The following is an 18,182-nucleotide window of genomic DNA, read 5'->3' on the forward strand; positions in this document are numbered from 1 at the left end:
ACTTTAACACCGCTCAACTTCTCATCTCCAGGTCGCCACTGATACTCACAAACCAATTCAGCCCCATTCAAGAGAAAGAGTGACACTCGCACCCCTGTCCAGAGCTAGGCATCATTTAATTCCGATCATCTGACCATCTGCAGCTCACGGAGCGGAGGATATCAGATCAACCGTCACATCGCCTAACACATTTATAATCAAATCCTCCAGATGCCGTCCAGTTCAAATGCTCATACATCCTTGAATCACACCCTCGTTGCAATGCGACCAAACTCACAGGATAGCCTGCAAATCCAGACCAAAGAAGATCGCGCAGAAGCATTGTTAGAACTATCCATCTCCCTCATAGAATCCGCCATCGACGTGCTTCGAACCAATATAACAGCGGACGAACAGCTCACTAGACAAAGTACTCTGATGCCTGGCGGTACCCTCGGTAAACATTTCAGGCATGTCATAGAGAGTTTCAGAGCTTTTCTCTTACCCCTAATCCCCTCTAAAACCTCTTCCTCCTACTCTTCCTCACCTTCACCTTCATCACCAACATCGTCATTAACCTCGACGGCGACGCCGACGCCGACAACAACAACACCAACAACAACAACAACCACAACAACAACCACCGAGATCAACTACGATAACATCCAACCGTCCTCACGAAGACCCATCGCTCGATCAGTCAAAGCGTGTATATCTGCCTTAGAGGAGATCCGAGATGAACTGATATCTTGGGGCGACCAATCCCGGCACATAGATTTACCCTCATCCTCGTCTTTGAATCAGCCGATCAGCGGGACTGGGGTAGCGGGAGAAAATGGGATCGCAGAAAACCGTAATACTCTGGGCGATGTCATGGACGGAACGATTGACGTAGTCGCTATCACGCCTACGAAGCAAGTGATGGGTTCGACGATAGGCAGAGAGGTGAGTCCGCCCTACGTCTCATGCTTCATCTTCTTAGACGACTTCATTCCTGTATCTGCGTCATTCGCCATCGACCACCGGAGGCAAAGTGGAATGGGATCGGAGTGAAAGTGCAAACGTAACACGATATGATGTGAAGAAGCTAATCAGTGATCGGCGGTTTAGTTGTGGTATTGCTCCCTCCACGCAATCCATCATTTCTCAATGTTACGTACGATAGCAGTGCATGAGCACGGGATTGAATTACCGGTAGAATTCGGTACGGCTCCATCGACGCTATTGTAAGTCACACCAAACGCCTCTTGACCCGGTGACAGTGGTAGAATCATTGCTGATGGCTTACGAATAACAGGTATCGAGGACTGAATTGGAAGCCGCCAACAGAGAACAAGGAGATCCGAGTGGCTGTCAAGTCGAAGCTATAGGCAGGGTCAATCGAGTCGGATTGGGGTGAATCGTCGTCGTCGTCCTCAACTGTTCGATCTCACGACACATCCAGTAGTCCAATTGTCAAGTTATCAAGTTGCCTTCTGGATAGGGATAGAATTGTTCTCTCTTCGCATCATCGAGTCCATTACGTATATGTATGTATGTATGTATGTAATCGTAATCAATAGACCCATGCAATGTCATAATGCATGTTCACATATTTTCCACCAACGATCTTCTCTTCTCAGTCCACTGAGCCACCAGGCTCATGGGGATGCTCGACGGACGCTTAATTGAACGTCTCCCTCTCTACGCCGTATACCTCTTGACCGACTTTCCACCACGCCCCCTGCTCTCCGCCAATCGCAAACTTGCCCGCAAACTCAAATTCCAGAGCATGCAACCTCTTTCCCACAATCACCAGTGAATGCAGTGGTCCTCCGAACTCCTCTTCTGAGACTTGCGCCAATTCTTCCAGGGTCCCACTGATCAACCTCTGCGTCGGGGTTCCTATCCTACTGAGCGAAATCGCTAGTGTTTTATCAGGCGGCAATAAAGACTCTTTCCTCTCTACTTCTTGCCCACTTTCACCTTCACCTTCGCCCTCCTTAGTATCCCCATTTTGACCTTCCTTATTATCCTCATCCGATAACTGCTGATGCCTCGCCGCTTCCGTGTATAAGATCTGCTCGAAAGCCTGTTTCGGCCCCATAAACCTCGGCGGCTCGTATATCAGCCTACCCCTAGCCATATTCTCCTCGCTCTGTTCCCGCACTTTGATATCTAACAATACAAGCGTGTGCACACCGATCTTGAGGTTTTCTTCGAGCTTGTCAAACCAACTATCGGGTTTCCAATTCTCCGTGTAAAACACCATACTCAGCGTCTGGCCGAAATTGTACAGCTGCAGTCCCGTAGATCCGAGGGCCGTCATTATACTGGCGTTATGTATTGTCTGGGTGGGTATACCTTGGGCTCGGGCTCGGAGTAATAAATCGGTATGTGTTGTTGCGCTGCGAACGTACATAAAAGTTAGAGCCAAGTACAAAGCATCAACAACTTTCAGATCAAGATCAATAACAATAACAAAACGAATTCAAGCACAACGACCACGACCATCAAGCTGTAGCCACTTTCCACATCTTCCTGACGATATTCACGTTAAATACGAATGATGAAACGCGTACTCCGACCCAAACTCAGACTCAGACTCACCCAAGCGGATCACCAACGACCAAAAAGGACACATCGACTTTATCTGCGTCTTTGAGTATCTCATCCGCTTCTAGCTCTACCAATTCCCGAGTGGCCGTTATCACTGGGCGCTCGTAGAATGCTTCCTATGTCCAGCGATGAAGGTTAGTCATTTACTCCTGCGACTCATGTATGACCTATTGTCGAGCCGTCCAACCGTCTAGCCGTCCGACCAAGTTGAACATGAATTTGCGCATCATATGTTCATAGCGATTTGCTCGGCTCCTCAAGTAGGATAAAATAAGATAGAATCGAACCCACCAATCGCTCTTTATCCACCATCAAGATCGAAGTATAACTCTCCAAGTAAACCCTCTCGCTCTTCTTGACTGCTTCAAGGCCTTTCACCGTTATATCTTTCTCATCGCTCAAACCTAGACCAATGACGTAGAACATGTTCTCTGTTGTCCGTCGTCTGTTGCCTGTTGATCGTTGTCTGTAAGCTTTTATCTCAGGACTTGACCACAGGTCTATATACCATATACCAAAAGTTGTCGTACAACAAGTTGGTCTGTTGTTGGTAGTGTTGGTAGTAATTTAGCAACTTACTTGTAAATTCCAAATTCAATCTATCGTACGGGTTTCTGGAAATTCATAAGTTAATCTTATCGCAAAAAACTGATTCCGTTCTCGCTGCAAAATCCTCCTCGTCCGCCCATCCATCCATATCCATACAGCAACAACATAGTCAAGGTTTACTATACTCGAACATTCTTACACTTGAATTCATGCAATCTGCGCACTTCCATGCTGCTCAATCAAAGAGGAGTATCACCATTCGAATTCGTTGAGCACGTAATGAAAAAAAGAGATGCATCAAAATCATAAATTAGTATAAGATACCACTGCCGCTATTATCATAATTGATCTCCCCTTTTACCTCTACCACAAACTACGCCAAGTTACTGCTGCACCATCTGAGAACAACAGCAAGATACGATCGTCGCTGGGTTATATCCTGCGTTCTGGAAAAGTCCTTATTATATGCATGACACCTATCTTCTTCTATGTCCACATCGTCAACGTCTTCCTCCCAAATATGGTATATCTTGAGATTATTGAGTCAAGCTGAGTTTGGCCTTATGCGGGTGGGGCTCTAGGAGTGAATTTCAATCTCAATTCATCCTTCGGGAAAATACTAAAATCCGAAAACGAACAAAAGCCATCAGCTACGGTTCATTCACCTCTTTCTCGTTGCAAGTTCATGTCTTGATGGATGGTGCATCCCCAACCCAAACTCACGCAGCAATAACCTTGACTTCCTCTGAATCCTTCGTGACCTCGTGATCCCAATTCATCAATACCGACGCAGTACCCAACGTAGCGGCCAAGTGCATCGAAGCGTATTGACCGCCGATACACTTGTGCGGTCCACTACCCCACACCAAGTAGTTTTGCGGTTTCGAGTCGGCCAAAGGAGCGGACCCGTCTTCGTTGGGCAACCATCGTTCAGGTTTGAAAGAGTCCGGTTCGGGGTAGCATGTCTCGTCGTGCAGCGAATTCCAGAAGGCAGGGATGATCATGGCTCCTTTGGGGACGGTGTAGTCAGGTGAAATGGGGAATGCCTTGGTGGTTTCGTATGGGACCTGGAATTGTGATTAAGGGTTGGAACAGACCATCAGCCGCAGCTTCGGTTTCCACAATCCATATTATTGAACACATCTACACGTCGTTGCATACCAAACCAGAGGGAGGAGATTGCTTATTGCGACACAGTCGACGAAATTACTCACCATAATGACAGGAGGTCTGAATCGGAGAACTTCCTTAACCACAGCTCGAGTGTAAACCATGTCATCCACCATATCAAGCGTCAGGGGTCTTTCCAAGTCGTTTCCTCGGACTTTGTATTGCTCTTCTCTGATCTTGGCAAGCACTTCAGGGTGGTCGGCAGTAAGTTGGAACGCGTACACAATAGCAGAGGACATGGCATCTTGCGAGGCGAACAGGAACGAGAGGAGCACCATGGCGATTTCCCTATCCGAGTATTCTCGCGAGAGCAACTTGGTAGTCTCCCCATCATCTTGTGCCTTTCTAGCTTGGATCATCGCTTTAGTCCATTCGTCTAACAGACATTCCGATTCGGCATTGGGATCAGCCATCCTGATTTTACTTTGAGCCGAAGCAGATTCCAAGTACTTCATACAGACTTTTCTAGCTTGGATGGCGTTGTACACTTTGGTTCCTGGGATGGCGAGGGGGAAGTTCACGAGTTCGAGGGCGACCGTGATCAACCAGTATTTCTTGTTGATCTCATCTCGTTGGGCGTCCGTGACGTATGGACCGAGGAACACGGAGAGCGAAGTGTCCATGTTGAGATCTCGCATTTCCATCATGTATGGCTTGGCGCCGTCTTTGTCGGATACCCATTTGGAGAAGTATGATCGGTAGATTCTCTCTTGAATAGGGAGATAGACACTATACGGTGGGAAAACACTTGAGATGAGCGACAGTCCCGGCCGATCCGATCTCATGAGATTCCCAAATATCACTCACGACAAGGCTTGTTTGGTGAACAAGACGTTCAAGGCTTTCCTGTAATCAGCGTGAACCTTTCCGTGGAGGAACACCCAGTTATCCGGACTGAGCACCTTCTTGGCGGAGGCGACTAAGCATGGTTCGGCATGGTTGGGGGAGTTGAGGATTTTTCGGGCCATTTCGTTGGAAGATCCAATGACAATGAAGCTGTTGACGGGGAAAGGAATGATCAGCATAAAATAGTTGATCTCGATCTCGATCTCGATCTAGTGTTCCAGATGGATCGAAGGGGACTGCCATAGATGGCGGAAATGCAGGGGATGTCGCTCACATGTTGAACACGGACACCGCACTGAGGGGACCAGAGTTCCATTGGGCTTTGTAGTTTGCCAGCGTAGGATTGAGCGAATCCGCAAATTTACCGATGATAGGTATCGTCCACTTCGCACCTGGCAAGTGTGCTTTTTTGGTTCTGTAGACTAGTTGTTCTAGTAACAACAAGGATAAGACACCGATGAGCACAGTGGCCGTTGTTGTTTTGCTATTCAGGTAATTTCCGATGATCAGCTTCTGCCCTCCATGAGAATTATAACCGCTTGTTCGATCGTATCAAGGACGAATTGGACAGGTGGATCGACAACCCAGCTCATCGGTGAGATCCAAAAGAGAGGTCAAACCTTACAAACTCACGTATCAAAGGTGAATTTGGCATTTGACAATCCCTCCAATCCCCAAGTTTTCATCGACGAGAGATCGACCAACGAAGTGGGTCTAACGATAGTTTGAGACTGCATTTTGGGTCTGTTGGTGATGTGGTGATGTGTAGGTATGTAGATGAGTCGATATTGAGGATGTAATGAGATGAGAAGGAGGGTGTTCGTGATGCAAAGCAAAAGGGTTTCAAGGGGGACGATCGATGAGTTTTGGGTTGTTTAGGTGGCACGATGTTATCGAAAGGATGGTCCGATCCACAAATTGGTGGTACGATGATGGTACGATTTATTTATTTATTGATCGATGATTCAGGTAAATAGAAATGGGTTGATTGTATGCATCAGCGATCTTTCCTTGTCTGTGATATGAAGTTACCGTGACGACCCCCATTCAGAGGTCTATGATTTGTCGATGAGCTCGCCCGTTTTGTCAACATCAAAAAGCCAAGAAACGTTTTTTCCTTTTCCTTTTTTTCGCGTTTAATTTCTCGCTTGGCTCAAGCCACATACCACTCACTCATGTCCCCTTCCTCTTTTTCCGCAACGCACTCGAAGAGGTAAGACTCACCTAAGCCTTGATAGAACAAGTAGCTGAACAAATGTCTGATCTGTATGCTTTGTATAAAGTCAAGGACCACCAGGTTTTGGTTGGTGATGGAGCGGTCTGATTTAGCCTTGGCCTAAATAAAATCCGAGGACGGGTGAGAAAAAATTGAATTTTGGACCCTTTGTTGACACTCCCTATTTGTTGTCGGTCAAGCCCGAGTCCGAGCTCGAACGTCGGAATACCGTGTATGCGATTCTGCGATTCTGCAACCTAAAAGTGAAGCGTATCGATGATGAAAAAGATGTTGTCGATGGTGACGAGCTTCTAAACAGAAGAAAGAGAGATATTAATTCAACGTAAGAATAGACGAATGATATCTATGCAAGATGTCAAAAACCAATAAACAAAATATCGTTGACCTGGCCGGAGAGACGGGGAAGATATCGGAAAATCCATCTGCAGCTTAGCGCGACACAAGCACAAGCACAATTACAAAAGCACACGTACTCCGGCCCTAAAACATCGTACGATTTTCAACCGCCATACTCGTACATCGACAAACATTACATAAACACGAGTAAGCCTTGGTGCATTTCCGACAAAACGGCCCCCGATTTAACCTTTTAACCATGACAGTCAAGCATACATAATTGGCTCAACATGACCACTATTACTGTATGTAATGATCCGTAAAGATATAAAGACATATCAATACATAGCATAGCGGCAAAACTGCATAATAGATACATATGAAGAGACTATCGCAGCAATGCTCTCCTAATTACATCTTTGGAATCTTCCTTCTCATCCATCGCCCGTCTCAACGACGTCCTCCTTTGACTGCCGTACTGTTCCGAAGGTGAATGGGTGTACGTCGACGGCGAGGTCGCAGTACGGTCCCTGTCCGTCAGGCTCAACCCATGATCATACGATGAGTGACTCGGATTCGAATTTGGATTCGGATTCAAAGGCGCGGTCGAACTAGTATTGGTAGGTGATGAAGAGTGTCCCAAACTATGATTATGACTATTGTTATCACTCGTAGGGGATATACCTGTACTTGGGTGATTGTTGTTACCGTTGTCGTTGTCGTAGGAATTCTGATATGGCGGAGGCGGAATATACGGTCCAACATCTCTTTCAGGTTCGACCGTCCCATTCCTCAACGTAGTATCTCTAGATTCGGACTGCAACTGATCCGATGTTCCTGGTGATTGGATGTGAGTAATGAAAGGAGTCACACCATGATTACCTTCAGCCCCACCCTCTTCATCGTATTTCCTCGTATCGAACCGGATATCCCGCCTCATAAGTTCGCCGACTGATACATTCCATAAAGACGTCTCCGGATTACTAGCCGACTTGCGTAACGATAATTTGGTGACTGTCTTGTAGATCCACCAAACCCATAATAACATTGCCGCAACGTGAATCGAGGAAAGGGCGATCTGTGCTGAGAAGCCATTGCACAGGGTCTGGATCGACGTTATGGGCTCGTAAGAGTATTTTCGGGATCCACCTGCTTTGCCGGATTCGTATAGCCTTTCAGAGCAATAGGATGGGCCGCCCACGATTCCTGCGACGATTGCGTTGGCTGCGGATGTACAGGCGGGTGGGTCGAAGGGGTGAGTTGATGGATAAGCGGTAGGACAGATGGATAAGCGGTAGGACAGATGGATAAGCGGTAGGACAGATGGATGAGCGGTAGGACAGATGGATAAGCGGTAGGACAGATGGATAAGCGGTAGGACAGATGGATAGGATGAGTCAGTAAGTTCATTGGTCGGGTCAGAGGCAGTGATATGGAGGAAGCGTGAACAGAGAATCCGATATAAGCAATCATCCATAAATCCTAAATGGAGTGAGGCTCGCTCGGACTCACCAAGCCATAATCCAATTTGATATCCCAGATAAACGACCTCTCCCCATGCTCTGTCCCATTTCGTGACCCTCATCCTGGCCGTCAAGCCGATCGTAGCAGGGACGTAAACTAACATGCCGAACATCGAAAATGCCAGTATGGAGATCATGATCATGCTGGGCGTTATAAAGAACGCTACCAAGAACAAGGCGATTATGAGTATCATGTGGATGCTCTATTCCAATTTTGGGGTCGATTGAGAGGGATCAAATCATATCAAATCAAGTCAAGTTAGCCTTTAGTATAACGCTGATTTTGCGGAAACCCACCAAAGCGAAATACCTTATTATCGTTGATCTAGTCCTAGGCGACTTCTCAGCTCGATCGGGATGGCGATTCTCGTCACCCATCTTGATTCGAATCCCGATTCTTACTTAGCGATCTGAAGTATGGCAGATTGTCGCTGTCGCTCGGACGGCTAAGTGATACTGTTATATATGTATTGCGTTCCAAGGATGAAAGTGAGAGCGCAGCAAACGAGAAGAAGATGGTTTCTGTGCAGTCAAGCGGGTAGACTAGGCAGTACCGATATAACAGCTAATGGGTTTCTCGACTGTCCGTACAAGTCAGTCGGTACAAAGCGAGTCAAGCGAAGTCGAGCCAAGTCAGATGCGAAATAGTGTTGGCGACGATGAAAGTTGGAGGTAACAAGTAACAATTGATCTCTTGGTGCAAACAACCTCAATCCAGTAAACCATAAACATTCGCTTCATGGAGTACTAAGCCAGGACTGCCTTAATCGAGATCAGCGGGTACTAAGAATAAGACTAAGCCTGCCTTAGCGTCTTAGCTTCTTAGCTTACTCCGAAATGACGCTAATTACGAGCGGAAGTCAAGTAACCGTTTTATCTTTTCAGGGTGTCCGAATCGTGTTTATAATCATGGAGCGGGGGTAACGTAATGATACTCTTCTTCTTGTGTTAGCCCTGTGTCTTTAGTAGGAGATGTAAGTTACCTCCCCTGTCTTTCATGACCATTTATATATGCGCATGAGGGTGTTTCCGGAAGGATATGAAACGAGGCCAGCTACATCAAACTGCGAAAGGGGATTTGTGATACCAGACAGCTATAGACTGGACAACCAGACCCAAGCCTTACTTAACATACTGTAGGCGCTATTGGCGGTGCGATTGCGAGTTGCTTGCTGCATTGTATTTCTATATAAACACAAGTCAAGCGAGGACAAGTGATATCCATCAGGTTTACACGGATTCTCGCCAGTCATGCCTCTCCTGCCAGACGGGGAGACCAGGACCCCAGCAGACCCATGCGTCTGAGCTGTACCTGCGCTTACCCATCCCACTAAGAGCGTTTGGGAACCAAGTCACGTGACATGACACTACCTCGCAATAATAAAATGTCTTCGCGAAGTCAGTTGATTTTGAAAAAGTTTAATCGTAATCTAAGATAAGGAGAGATAGCCCATCCATTCCACCCATATGATCTAGGTCTCTTGCTTAAGAAACCCAAGCGCATCTCATCTCTTCGCGCTCCCTCATTGTGCTCCTATCTTGACACACGTTGGATCGACAAGATGTCCTCCTCCTCGACTATACCTCAAGGGCTACTGGTAACAGCCGGTAAAGTCCACACGCCATTCAAGACCGAACTCCTATCTGCCATGTCCTCAGACCGATTCAATGGGAAACCGCCTCACTTGATAGGTATCCTAGCTACCAAGAAAGAAGATGCTAGGACATACGCGGAATTCACCAAGAAAGCATGCGAACAAATTGGGATAGTCTTTGAGCTCAGGCTCGTGGGTGAAGCTCGTGCGGGACTGGATGGGGAGGGCGTGGGCATTGATGTTGAGGAAGCCATCTTGGAGGTGAGTCAATCGAATAGGTGGATACATGGAAAAGCAAGCGTGACTAGACGAGAAAGGTGAAAGAATGGGAATGGGAAAGGCAGAGGAAATGGAGTGAGCGAAGCTCAAGTACAGCTTGACTTCTGGGCTATACACATTTATTGACGCAACAAATCGGATGGACTGGTCAACAGTATCTTGAAGCACGGACGTGGAAAGTTAACGTGCAACGAATGTCTAGGCAAACGATGATCCCGATGTACATGGTATAATGGTCTATTACCCCATATACGGCGGACGTCAAGACCAATATCTCCAATCTGTCGTATCGCCCCAAAAGGACGTCGAGGGACTGAACCACCAGTTCCTGTTCAATCTGTATCACAAGTGCGTGTCATCCTCATCCTCATCTCTACCTCTATTTTTATTTGAGGGACGGCTCATATTATATCATACTATAATATACTTCATTCCATGTTGACTTCCGGAGCGACAAGAATTCTTTGACAAAAGCTCTAAAGGCTGATTGATCATCCATTCGCAGCGTCCGATTCATCTCCCCCCTCACACTCCGTCCTATCCCATCATCGCACCTCCCCACTTCCCTCGAGAAGAAGTCTAAGACCGACGAAGACGCTCCAGAGGGGACGGTGAAATCCATCTTGCCCTGTACCCCGCTGGCGATCGTCAAAGTCCTGGAGCATATAGGCGTGTACAATAAAATGCTGGAGTACGGCGACAAGGCCCGAGGAAAGGTGATCACGGTGATCAACCGAAGTGAGGTCGTAGGGAGACCGTTGGCTGCGTTATTGGCGAATGACGGGGCGAGGGTGATCAGTGTGGATATTGATTGTGAGTTGGGTGTTGGAGTTGGCTATTTTTTGTGTCGTTTTGTCGTGTTTGTTTCTAGCCTATCCTATACTGTCTCGTCTTGTCTTGTCTTGCCTTGTCTTGTCTGGCCTGGGCTTGGACTGGCTTCTAGTGGTAGTGGAGTTCGAATGGTGATCAAGTGACAGTGGAAGTCTGATCCCTTATCTCAAGTGGAAGTTTGATCCCTTATTTCAAGTGGACAAGTGGACAAAGAAGCAGACATGTATAGTCAAACGAGCGAGATAGAAAAACCATTCATTTCATTTCATTTCATTTCATTGATCGTCTCGGATTTACCCAAGATAGAACGCTGACGACTTTCTCTTCATTATCTGAATAGCAATCGTCGAATTCTCAAAACGACCTTCTTCGTCGTTATCAACCACATCATCCAAATTCAATCCGCACCACATTACGACCCCTCTACCCGACTTCACCCTTGCGCAAGCTCTGTCCATCTCGGACGTAGTCATCTCCGCCGTGCCCGTATCAAGCTACAAAGTCCCGACGAAAGACCTCAAGGACGGTTGTATATGCGTGAACGTAGCTGGAGAAAAGAATTTCGAGGCTGATGTGAGAGAACGAGTGAGTCTTGGTTTTGGTTTTGGGTAGGCAAAAGAGGAATAGGAGGATCTCGCCGGTGTTGTCGCTTTTGCTGATCATTCTTCCAATTCTTATGATAGGTCTCGATATACGTCCCTTCGGTCGGTATGATGACTATCGCGATGCTCCAGAGGAACTTACTCAGGTTATGCGGATATCAAGATATGATCAAGTCTGCTGGACTGTGATCGGGATCTCGATTGTCATGTCAACATAATTGCGATCCCAGGAGATGCGTCACCAAATCAAGCACATAAGTTTAGAGGGATTATCATACATTACGCATTTGAGATTTGATGCTTCATTTTTCGAACTTCATACCTTTTTACTGCTACTGCACATAGACATAGACAAGATGTCACGATGATCTGTACATCCATTGCTCGCGCTGTTGCTGTTGCTGTTGCTCATGCTCATGCTCTCTCTTACCAATCATGCCTCAACACGCTTGTCGTGTCGGAGCTAGATTTCAAGGTCTCAATTGAAGTCATTGTTGAGTGTAGTGGATCATAGGCTGAGGCTGAGGCTATTCCACAAGAGGACATCGAAATTGATTCTGGCTGACTGCTTGGTCGACTCTCAGAGAAGTCATCGTTGAATGTTGAGTAAATGGTTGCACACTTACAGTACTCTCACATCGAAGATCTCAGAATGAAGATCTCAGAATGAAGATCTCAGAATGAAGATCTCAGAATGAAGATCTCAGAATGAACGTAGTTATCGATATCCTCTGCATTCAACTGCACATGCATTATTCTTGATCGAGGAATTCTATTCCTTCTCATAGCAGCAATAGAACAAAACAAAATAGAACAAAATAGAACAAAACAGAACAGAACGCAACTCAACTCAATATGAAATACTGTAAATGAATCCCTATCCAGTCTCAAGCACAGTGTCCACACAACAAAATAAGATACATTAGATGATAAGTGATATTAGATGCCACGATACGATACGATACGATACGATACGATACGATACGATACGATACGATACGATACGATACGATACGATACGATACGATACGATACGATACGATACGATACGATACGATACGATACGAGAGGACATGATATGCTCCAGAGCATAGACGGCCGATGCCAAACTGATCGGCTTTCTATGACATATCCTGGGTAGATTCATCCCAATGGAAGAAACAAGGTAGACCACTCGACTCATACATCTGTCTCCTCCCGAGATTTGGAATTAGAATTAAAAGTGCTGATTATGCTGCTTAGATGTATCCCTTTGATAAAATCATCCCACAATTCCCACAATTCCCACAATTCCCACAATTCCCACAATTCCCACAATTCTCAAAATCCCCACAATCCCTACATTCCACCAACTGCGATCTACGATCTACGATTTACTTCCTTTCGGTCGTCCCGGCAATCGTAGCTGTCCCAGCCGGAGGAGGCACAGGCGGAGGTGGAATAGGTGAAGTGGGTTTAGCAGTCACTCCTCCTGCGTCCCTGTTACCCGCGCTTGGGTTTGGGTTCGGTTTCGGATTCAAGTTCACATTCGAAGAAGCCGCATGCGAGTTCGCATTTGCACTTGTATTCGCATTTGCATTCGATGATGGTGATGAGCTCCCATTTCCATTCGCATTCCCATTTTGGAAAGGTGATCGACCTGTCAAATAGAGTACCAGGCGAAAGTCAGTAAGCCATGACAGATGCAATGATTTGCCAGAAGCGGCGAAAAACCCCGCTTTCTTTGGTGACAGAAAAATTCACTCCCGACTCACCTTTGTTACCTGCTCCAAGGGGAACTCCGATACCCATGCCACCCATACCCATGCCCATGCCCATGCCCAGTCCCATTCCGAACAAGCCTGTCCCCGGAGGCGCAGTCGAGCTTGCCAAGTAATCGGCTAGGCTAGCGAATCGACTTGGGAAATCCGGTCGTTCTCTCGCGTGCGGATTAGGCGGAATACCGTTTCCCGGTATATCCCTTATATTCCTAACCTGATTTTGACCCGAGCTTGAATTAGGATGCGCGCTGGCTCCAGTATTGCTTGTACTGGTGTTGGGATTCGAGTTCGATCTGGGCGGCTGAGGGCCGCCAATAACGGGTTTCGAAGCTGAGCTTGGATTTTCAGCTGAATTCGAGCGGATTGGTCCACCATTGATTGCTGTACCTGCATGGTCGACTGTGGGCGATCGTTTCACTGTATCTGAATTGGTGAGATTTGAGGTCCCACCCGAATCTGGTCTACCTTGCTGCTGATGCAGCGAATTAGACGGTGGTTGATTATTAGATAAGGTAGGTGTATTCCCCAATGAGCTGGATGTCTTCGGTGAACCGGCTGGCCCACTACTATCCGGTTTTCTACCCGCTAGGCCGAGCCAGCCTCGCTGCCATCGTTCGTACGCATTCATCGGTGGATCCTCTTCGGGAGACTTGACTTTCTGTGCTTGCGTTTGCGTTTGAGCGGTTGTCGAGGGTTCACGCCTTGGACCGCCGAAGAAATCAGAAGTAGTCGGGACGGTTCTCCCCTCGGGCACGCGCCTCTGGACAAGTTGAGCTGCTTGTGAAGGCTGAGTCGATTGAGGGTCCTTCGGTAAGCGAGAGGGATTGACAGGGTTTATAGGATTGATCGGTTGACTTTCGACGATGTGGGGTCTAGCCAGAGACGCCTGGATTTCAAGCTGGTGCTGGTGACTAAGAGTGGAGGGAGGAGGGGGTTGTTGTTGGATAGGTGCGCGAGATTGCGTATCGTGAGGCTTATGATTCTGAGCCTGATTATGGTTCTGTTTCTGGTTCTGGGCCTGATTCTGGTTTTGCGGATACGAGTATATGGTAGCACCTCCATTCACGGGCTGAGACTGAGAGGATGAACCAGCGGGAAAGCGTGGTTTGTACGTCGCTGGAGCAGCGTGACGAGATGGTGCTTGGGATTGGTGTTGCTGGCGTTGTTGCTATGTCACGGGACCTTCTTCAGTAAGGAGCGACTTGCCGCAGCCCGATGCGCCAAGAGACACGGTAAGGGGGACTTACAGCCATCAGAGCCTCATGTCGTCCCCCGTCCATCAATGCCAGATCCCGATTCCCATCTTCTCGTCTCAGCTGGCTGGGTGTAGCCCCACTGGACCAGTCGAATGCTCGTATTGTCGATGGTTGTCCTGCTTTAGGTACGGGTTTCGCTGAATACCTAATATCAGCTTGTTGTACTTGCTGACACCCCTTCCTTCAATTACGGATGGACTGGGCAAAGCAGACGTACGAAGACGGGCTGTTTCAATGTCATTCTTCTCCCTAGCGATTCTACGTCTTTTACTCCATGTGTGCTCGAACTCCTCCCAATGTAATCTGTCTCGATCGTCCTGTAAAAATGTCACGCATCAACCTGCCGTTCTCTAGCGGACTGGTACTGGACCATGCCTTCACGATGGAAACCTATCTTTCCGATCTCGGATGTGCGCAGATCACTCACTGTCCAGGAAGACCATATCAGGTGCTTCTCCGATTCTCTGACTCTTTTCAATTCTCCCAATGTCTGCTGATGCCGCCGGGAAGCGATCTCATGCAGCTTTTCCCTTCTATCACTCAAGGTCTTATGGAGATACTGTAGGGCTGGGTGGGTCCCTGGAATGCAACCGACTGTCAGCTCAATCGAGACAATAGCGGTATAATCACTCACCATTCAATATCATCTCCTCCTCTGCTGCAGCCTCTTCCATTCTTTCAATATACAGCCTATCTCTCAGAGCTGCGAACTTGAGCTCTAGCATAACGAGCGCACGCATATTTGCTGTTGTCGGCGGAGGGGCATGGCTGGAGTGTTTGGCATGAGTAGGCACCGTCAGATATGCGGGAGAATCTATTGGCAGGGCGTATTCAGCTTTCGCACCTGATGAGGAGCAGGAGAAGAACGAGCATGACTGACCAGCAGCTTCGGGTTCTGCAGTTTCATCTTCTTCATCTTGTTCTTCCTCTATCTCGACTGCATTCTCACCTTCCCCTTCGGCCGTCGGCTCTTCGACTTCGACCTCGATCTCGACTGGAGGGGCAATATCTACTTCGTCATCATCCAGCACTATGTTGTTCTCCTCAGCCTCAGTCTCCTCCCGTTCCTCCTGGTCATCGCCGTCTTCTGCGAGAGAAGGATCTTCTGTCGACGCGCCAGACATTTCCGTCGACTTTCCGCCCGGGTTGCGTTCTTCACCGGTCCCCGCATCTTCGTCGTCACCCTCTTCGGAAGGCATTTCGGCGTCAAGCTTGGCATTGGGCCCACTCTGATCGATATCCAGCTTTTCTGTTATATCTTGTCCCGGCAAGGAACCAGCTCTCATAGTCACGTCGCCCTCATCGTCCTCTGCTCCCTCTTCTTCCTCATCGTCCTCTTCCGCTTCTTCGATTTCTTCGACTTCTTCTTCCTCTTCCTCTTCCTCTTCATCCTGTTCTTCATTGTCTTCTTCATTATCATCCGCTTGCGGAGCATTGAGCTTAAGCGTGATCTTCGGAGACTGTTGAGGAGACGATAAGATGGATCGATCACTCGGAGGCGGCGTCAATGAGGCCGATGATGCTCTTGACGTTGAATGCCTATTTCGCCGTATATGAGCCAATTCCAGCTCCCTAGGCTAGCTGTACGGATCCGTCTGGACATGAGGAAGCAATGGGTGACTCACCTAGAAGAAGGGAATAAAGGCTGCCTCATTTTGCCCATGCCGTCATTATGACCACCCTCCTCGTTGTTCGCCTCGACATCATCTTCCTCCTCGGTCAAATCGCTTTCATCATCACCTTGCGGTTCAGCGTTATCTTCGTCCTCCTCGTCTGTCAGGGGGAGGGTCGAGCTTGTAGCTGGACTCCTCATCTCCCCCTGAGCTTCGGTAAGATCCATATCATGTCCGTCGTGGGTGTCATCTAGTCGGGGAAGCTCGCTACGAGCGGAGGAAGAAGGGGACGATAAGGGAGAAGAAGTTTTTCTGGGTGCCGGTAGATTCTCCGATTCCGCTGTTATGCCTTGCGGCATTACCTCCGCAGCTCTCGGCGGAGGCGAAGGCGACTCCTCAAGGGGGGGTTCGGACATTGAGAAGAAACTGCTACCGAAAGACATGCTGTAGTCTGCTTCGAGGGGAGAACCCATGTGGAGACAAACGCGCCCGTTAGGCGATACGAGGTTATCGTTGATGTTGTTCAGTCGGAGCTCGATTGAGCTACAGCTCGGATGGAATCAGTCCTTATCGAGGCTTTATGCGATGTCGTTGAGGTGGCCTGTATAGCTATACGGAGGATTGGATGAGCATCGATGTTATGGGTAATGGGATGGGATGGATGGATGGATGGATGGATGGATGGATGGATGGATTGATGAGAATACCCCAACCGGGATTTAGGTTACCTGCTATTAATTATCCGTATATATCGTATGGTGCGACTAATAAAACGTCACATTTCATAGATATGTGTAAATATCACTTATTTAACTAACACACCCACTTTGTGTAGACGCTAAACCTGATGTACCACGTGCTGTTCGGCAGAGGTCCGGTGTCGCCTAATCATGCACGGCAAATCCAAGCTCTCTCTGGTTGTGCTGACTCCTAGGGTGAAGGTGAGGAATGCATATTCTACGGGTGAAGTACAAATGGGAGGCAGTGAGGTGGCAAGATACATGAGTGACAGGCGAACAACAAGGTGATCACGCTTAGTCTCCTCGTAGCTTTTGTACACGTTTGAGCACCGAGTCTTTTGCCGGGTCTGTCCATCGAGAATCTGTCAGCAAGAATGCTCACTGCATCGTGAAAGTCGGATGGAAGTGTCAGAAGTCCCACCGAGTCAAGTAGGAATTGGAGCCGAAGAAGATCCGCAATTGCGGTGCTCCTCCTCTAAGCGACGCCGGGATACGAAATGGAAATGGGGTAAACCACTTACCATATGGATGTTCTTTACTGGGTATCTCCAATAAAGCAGGGAAAGCAGCCTGATATCTATCTACTGTAGGTCTTATCTTCTCAGCCACCTGTTATCATGAGTATATATCATGCATCAGCGCATCGTTCTCATCGAATTTTATTCAACTTCAGCACAGTCATTGAGGCCGTTATCAACCTGTAAACGGAGACATGATGCTGAGAGTACAAGAAGAGCTTACATGTTGGTTGATAAGTAAGATAGCAACATCTTTACGTTCCGTGAAGTCCTGGAATGCAGATTCTATCACGCTAGTCTGCGTTTCTGCGGTATCATACAGTAATATCAGCGTGATGAGCTCAACCCAGTCTGCTGGGTGTCTGTAAATGCAATCACTGAAGGCTGAAGGACAAAGCAAGAAGACTCACTTGCATCGACTATCAAGAAGTTCTTATTCTGATTCTGATCTACATGACCTATCCCAGCTAACAATAATCCCGTCACTGAATCCTATTGAATGCAAACGGGGCCGGGGAGAGAGTCAATGAGCAGCTAGATCCCTTGACAAGGCTGGACTGTGCAGCTTACCTCGTCGCCTATGACCGCCAGCAGTGTTCGGTCTTTCGGGTTGGTCGTCGTTGTAGCCATCTTGCTTCGCTTGGGCTCTTCCTTAAGCTGACATGTAAAAACGTAGCACAAGAAAGGAGGCAGGCAAGACAAGTTATCGAGATGACGAGGAGGTTTAGGATCGCGTCGAATTCGGGCATC

General features: G+C 47.8%; 7 protein-coding genes across 7 annotated transcripts; 2 read left to right on the forward strand and 5 right to left on the reverse strand.

The window, feature by feature from the left end:
* Positions 1 to 210: 210 nt before the first annotated feature.
* Positions 211 to 1,349, forward strand: I303_106729 (uncharacterized protein; the record flags this gene model as incomplete). Its single annotated transcript, XM_018411884.1, has 3 exons — positions 211 to 924; positions 1,090 to 1,205; positions 1,277 to 1,349. 3 exons carry the CDS (start codon positions 211 to 213, stop codon positions 1,347 to 1,349), a joined length of 903 nt encoding a protein of 300 aa, XP_018259085.1.
* Positions 1,350 to 1,642: 293 nt separating this feature from the next.
* I303_106730 (diphthine synthase) lies at positions 1,643 to 3,003 on the reverse strand (the record flags this gene model as incomplete). The annotated part of the gene is made up of 3 exons (XM_018411883.1): positions 1,643 to 2,366; positions 2,569 to 2,693; positions 2,869 to 3,003. 3 exons carry the CDS (start codon positions 3,001 to 3,003, stop codon positions 1,643 to 1,645), a joined length of 984 nt encoding a protein of 327 aa, XP_018259084.1.
* A 684-nt stretch (positions 3,004 to 3,687) lies between these two features.
* I303_106731 (uncharacterized protein) lies at positions 3,688 to 5,879 on the reverse strand (the record flags this gene model as incomplete). Its single annotated transcript, XM_018411882.2, has 6 exons — positions 3,688 to 3,745; positions 3,850 to 4,193; positions 4,341 to 5,025; positions 5,104 to 5,292; positions 5,417 to 5,626; positions 5,776 to 5,879. 6 exons carry the CDS (start codon positions 5,877 to 5,879, stop codon positions 3,688 to 3,690), a joined length of 1,590 nt encoding a protein of 529 aa, XP_018259083.2.
* A 1,224-nt stretch (positions 5,880 to 7,103) lies between these two features.
* Positions 7,104 to 8,381, reverse strand: I303_106732 (uncharacterized protein; the record flags this gene model as incomplete). The annotated part of the gene is made up of 2 exons (XM_018411881.1): positions 7,104 to 7,939; positions 8,228 to 8,381. 2 exons carry the CDS (start codon positions 8,379 to 8,381, stop codon positions 7,104 to 7,106), a joined length of 990 nt encoding a protein of 329 aa, XP_018259082.1.
* A 1,419-nt stretch (positions 8,382 to 9,800) lies between these two features.
* On the forward strand, positions 9,801 to 11,734 carry I303_106733 (uncharacterized protein; the record flags this gene model as incomplete). The annotated part of the gene is made up of 5 exons (XM_018411880.1): positions 9,801 to 10,094; positions 10,315 to 10,460; positions 10,618 to 10,925; positions 11,284 to 11,528; positions 11,627 to 11,734. The coding sequence occupies 5 exons, from the start codon at positions 9,801 to 9,803 to the stop codon at positions 11,732 to 11,734; spliced, it is 1,101 nt and encodes a 366-aa protein (XP_018259081.1).
* A 1,184-nt stretch (positions 11,735 to 12,918) lies between these two features.
* On the reverse strand, positions 12,919 to 16,617 carry I303_106734 (uncharacterized protein; the record flags this gene model as incomplete). Its single annotated transcript, XM_065969425.1, has 8 exons — positions 12,919 to 13,184; positions 13,300 to 14,473; positions 14,553 to 14,698; positions 14,779 to 14,878; positions 14,989 to 15,140; positions 15,196 to 15,375; positions 15,442 to 16,100; positions 16,187 to 16,617. The coding sequence occupies 8 exons, from the start codon at positions 16,615 to 16,617 to the stop codon at positions 12,919 to 12,921; spliced, it is 3,108 nt and encodes a 1,035-aa protein (XP_065825497.1).
* A 591-nt stretch (positions 16,618 to 17,208) lies between these two features.
* I303_106735 (V-type ATPase, F subunit) lies at positions 17,209 to 18,062 on the reverse strand (the record flags this gene model as incomplete). Its single annotated transcript, XM_018411878.2, has 5 exons — positions 17,209 to 17,261; positions 17,436 to 17,523; positions 17,656 to 17,738; positions 17,843 to 17,924; positions 18,003 to 18,062. 5 exons carry the CDS (start codon positions 18,060 to 18,062, stop codon positions 17,209 to 17,211), a joined length of 366 nt encoding a protein of 121 aa, XP_018259079.2.
* Positions 18,063 to 18,182: the final 120 nt, after the last annotated feature.

Source organism: Kwoniella dejecticola, chromosome 8 (genome assembly GCF_000512565.2).
Source record: "Kwoniella dejecticola CBS 10117 chromosome 8, complete sequence".
NCBI classification, from domain to species: Eukaryota; Fungi; Basidiomycota; class Tremellomycetes; order Tremellales; family Cryptococcaceae; genus Kwoniella; species Kwoniella dejecticola.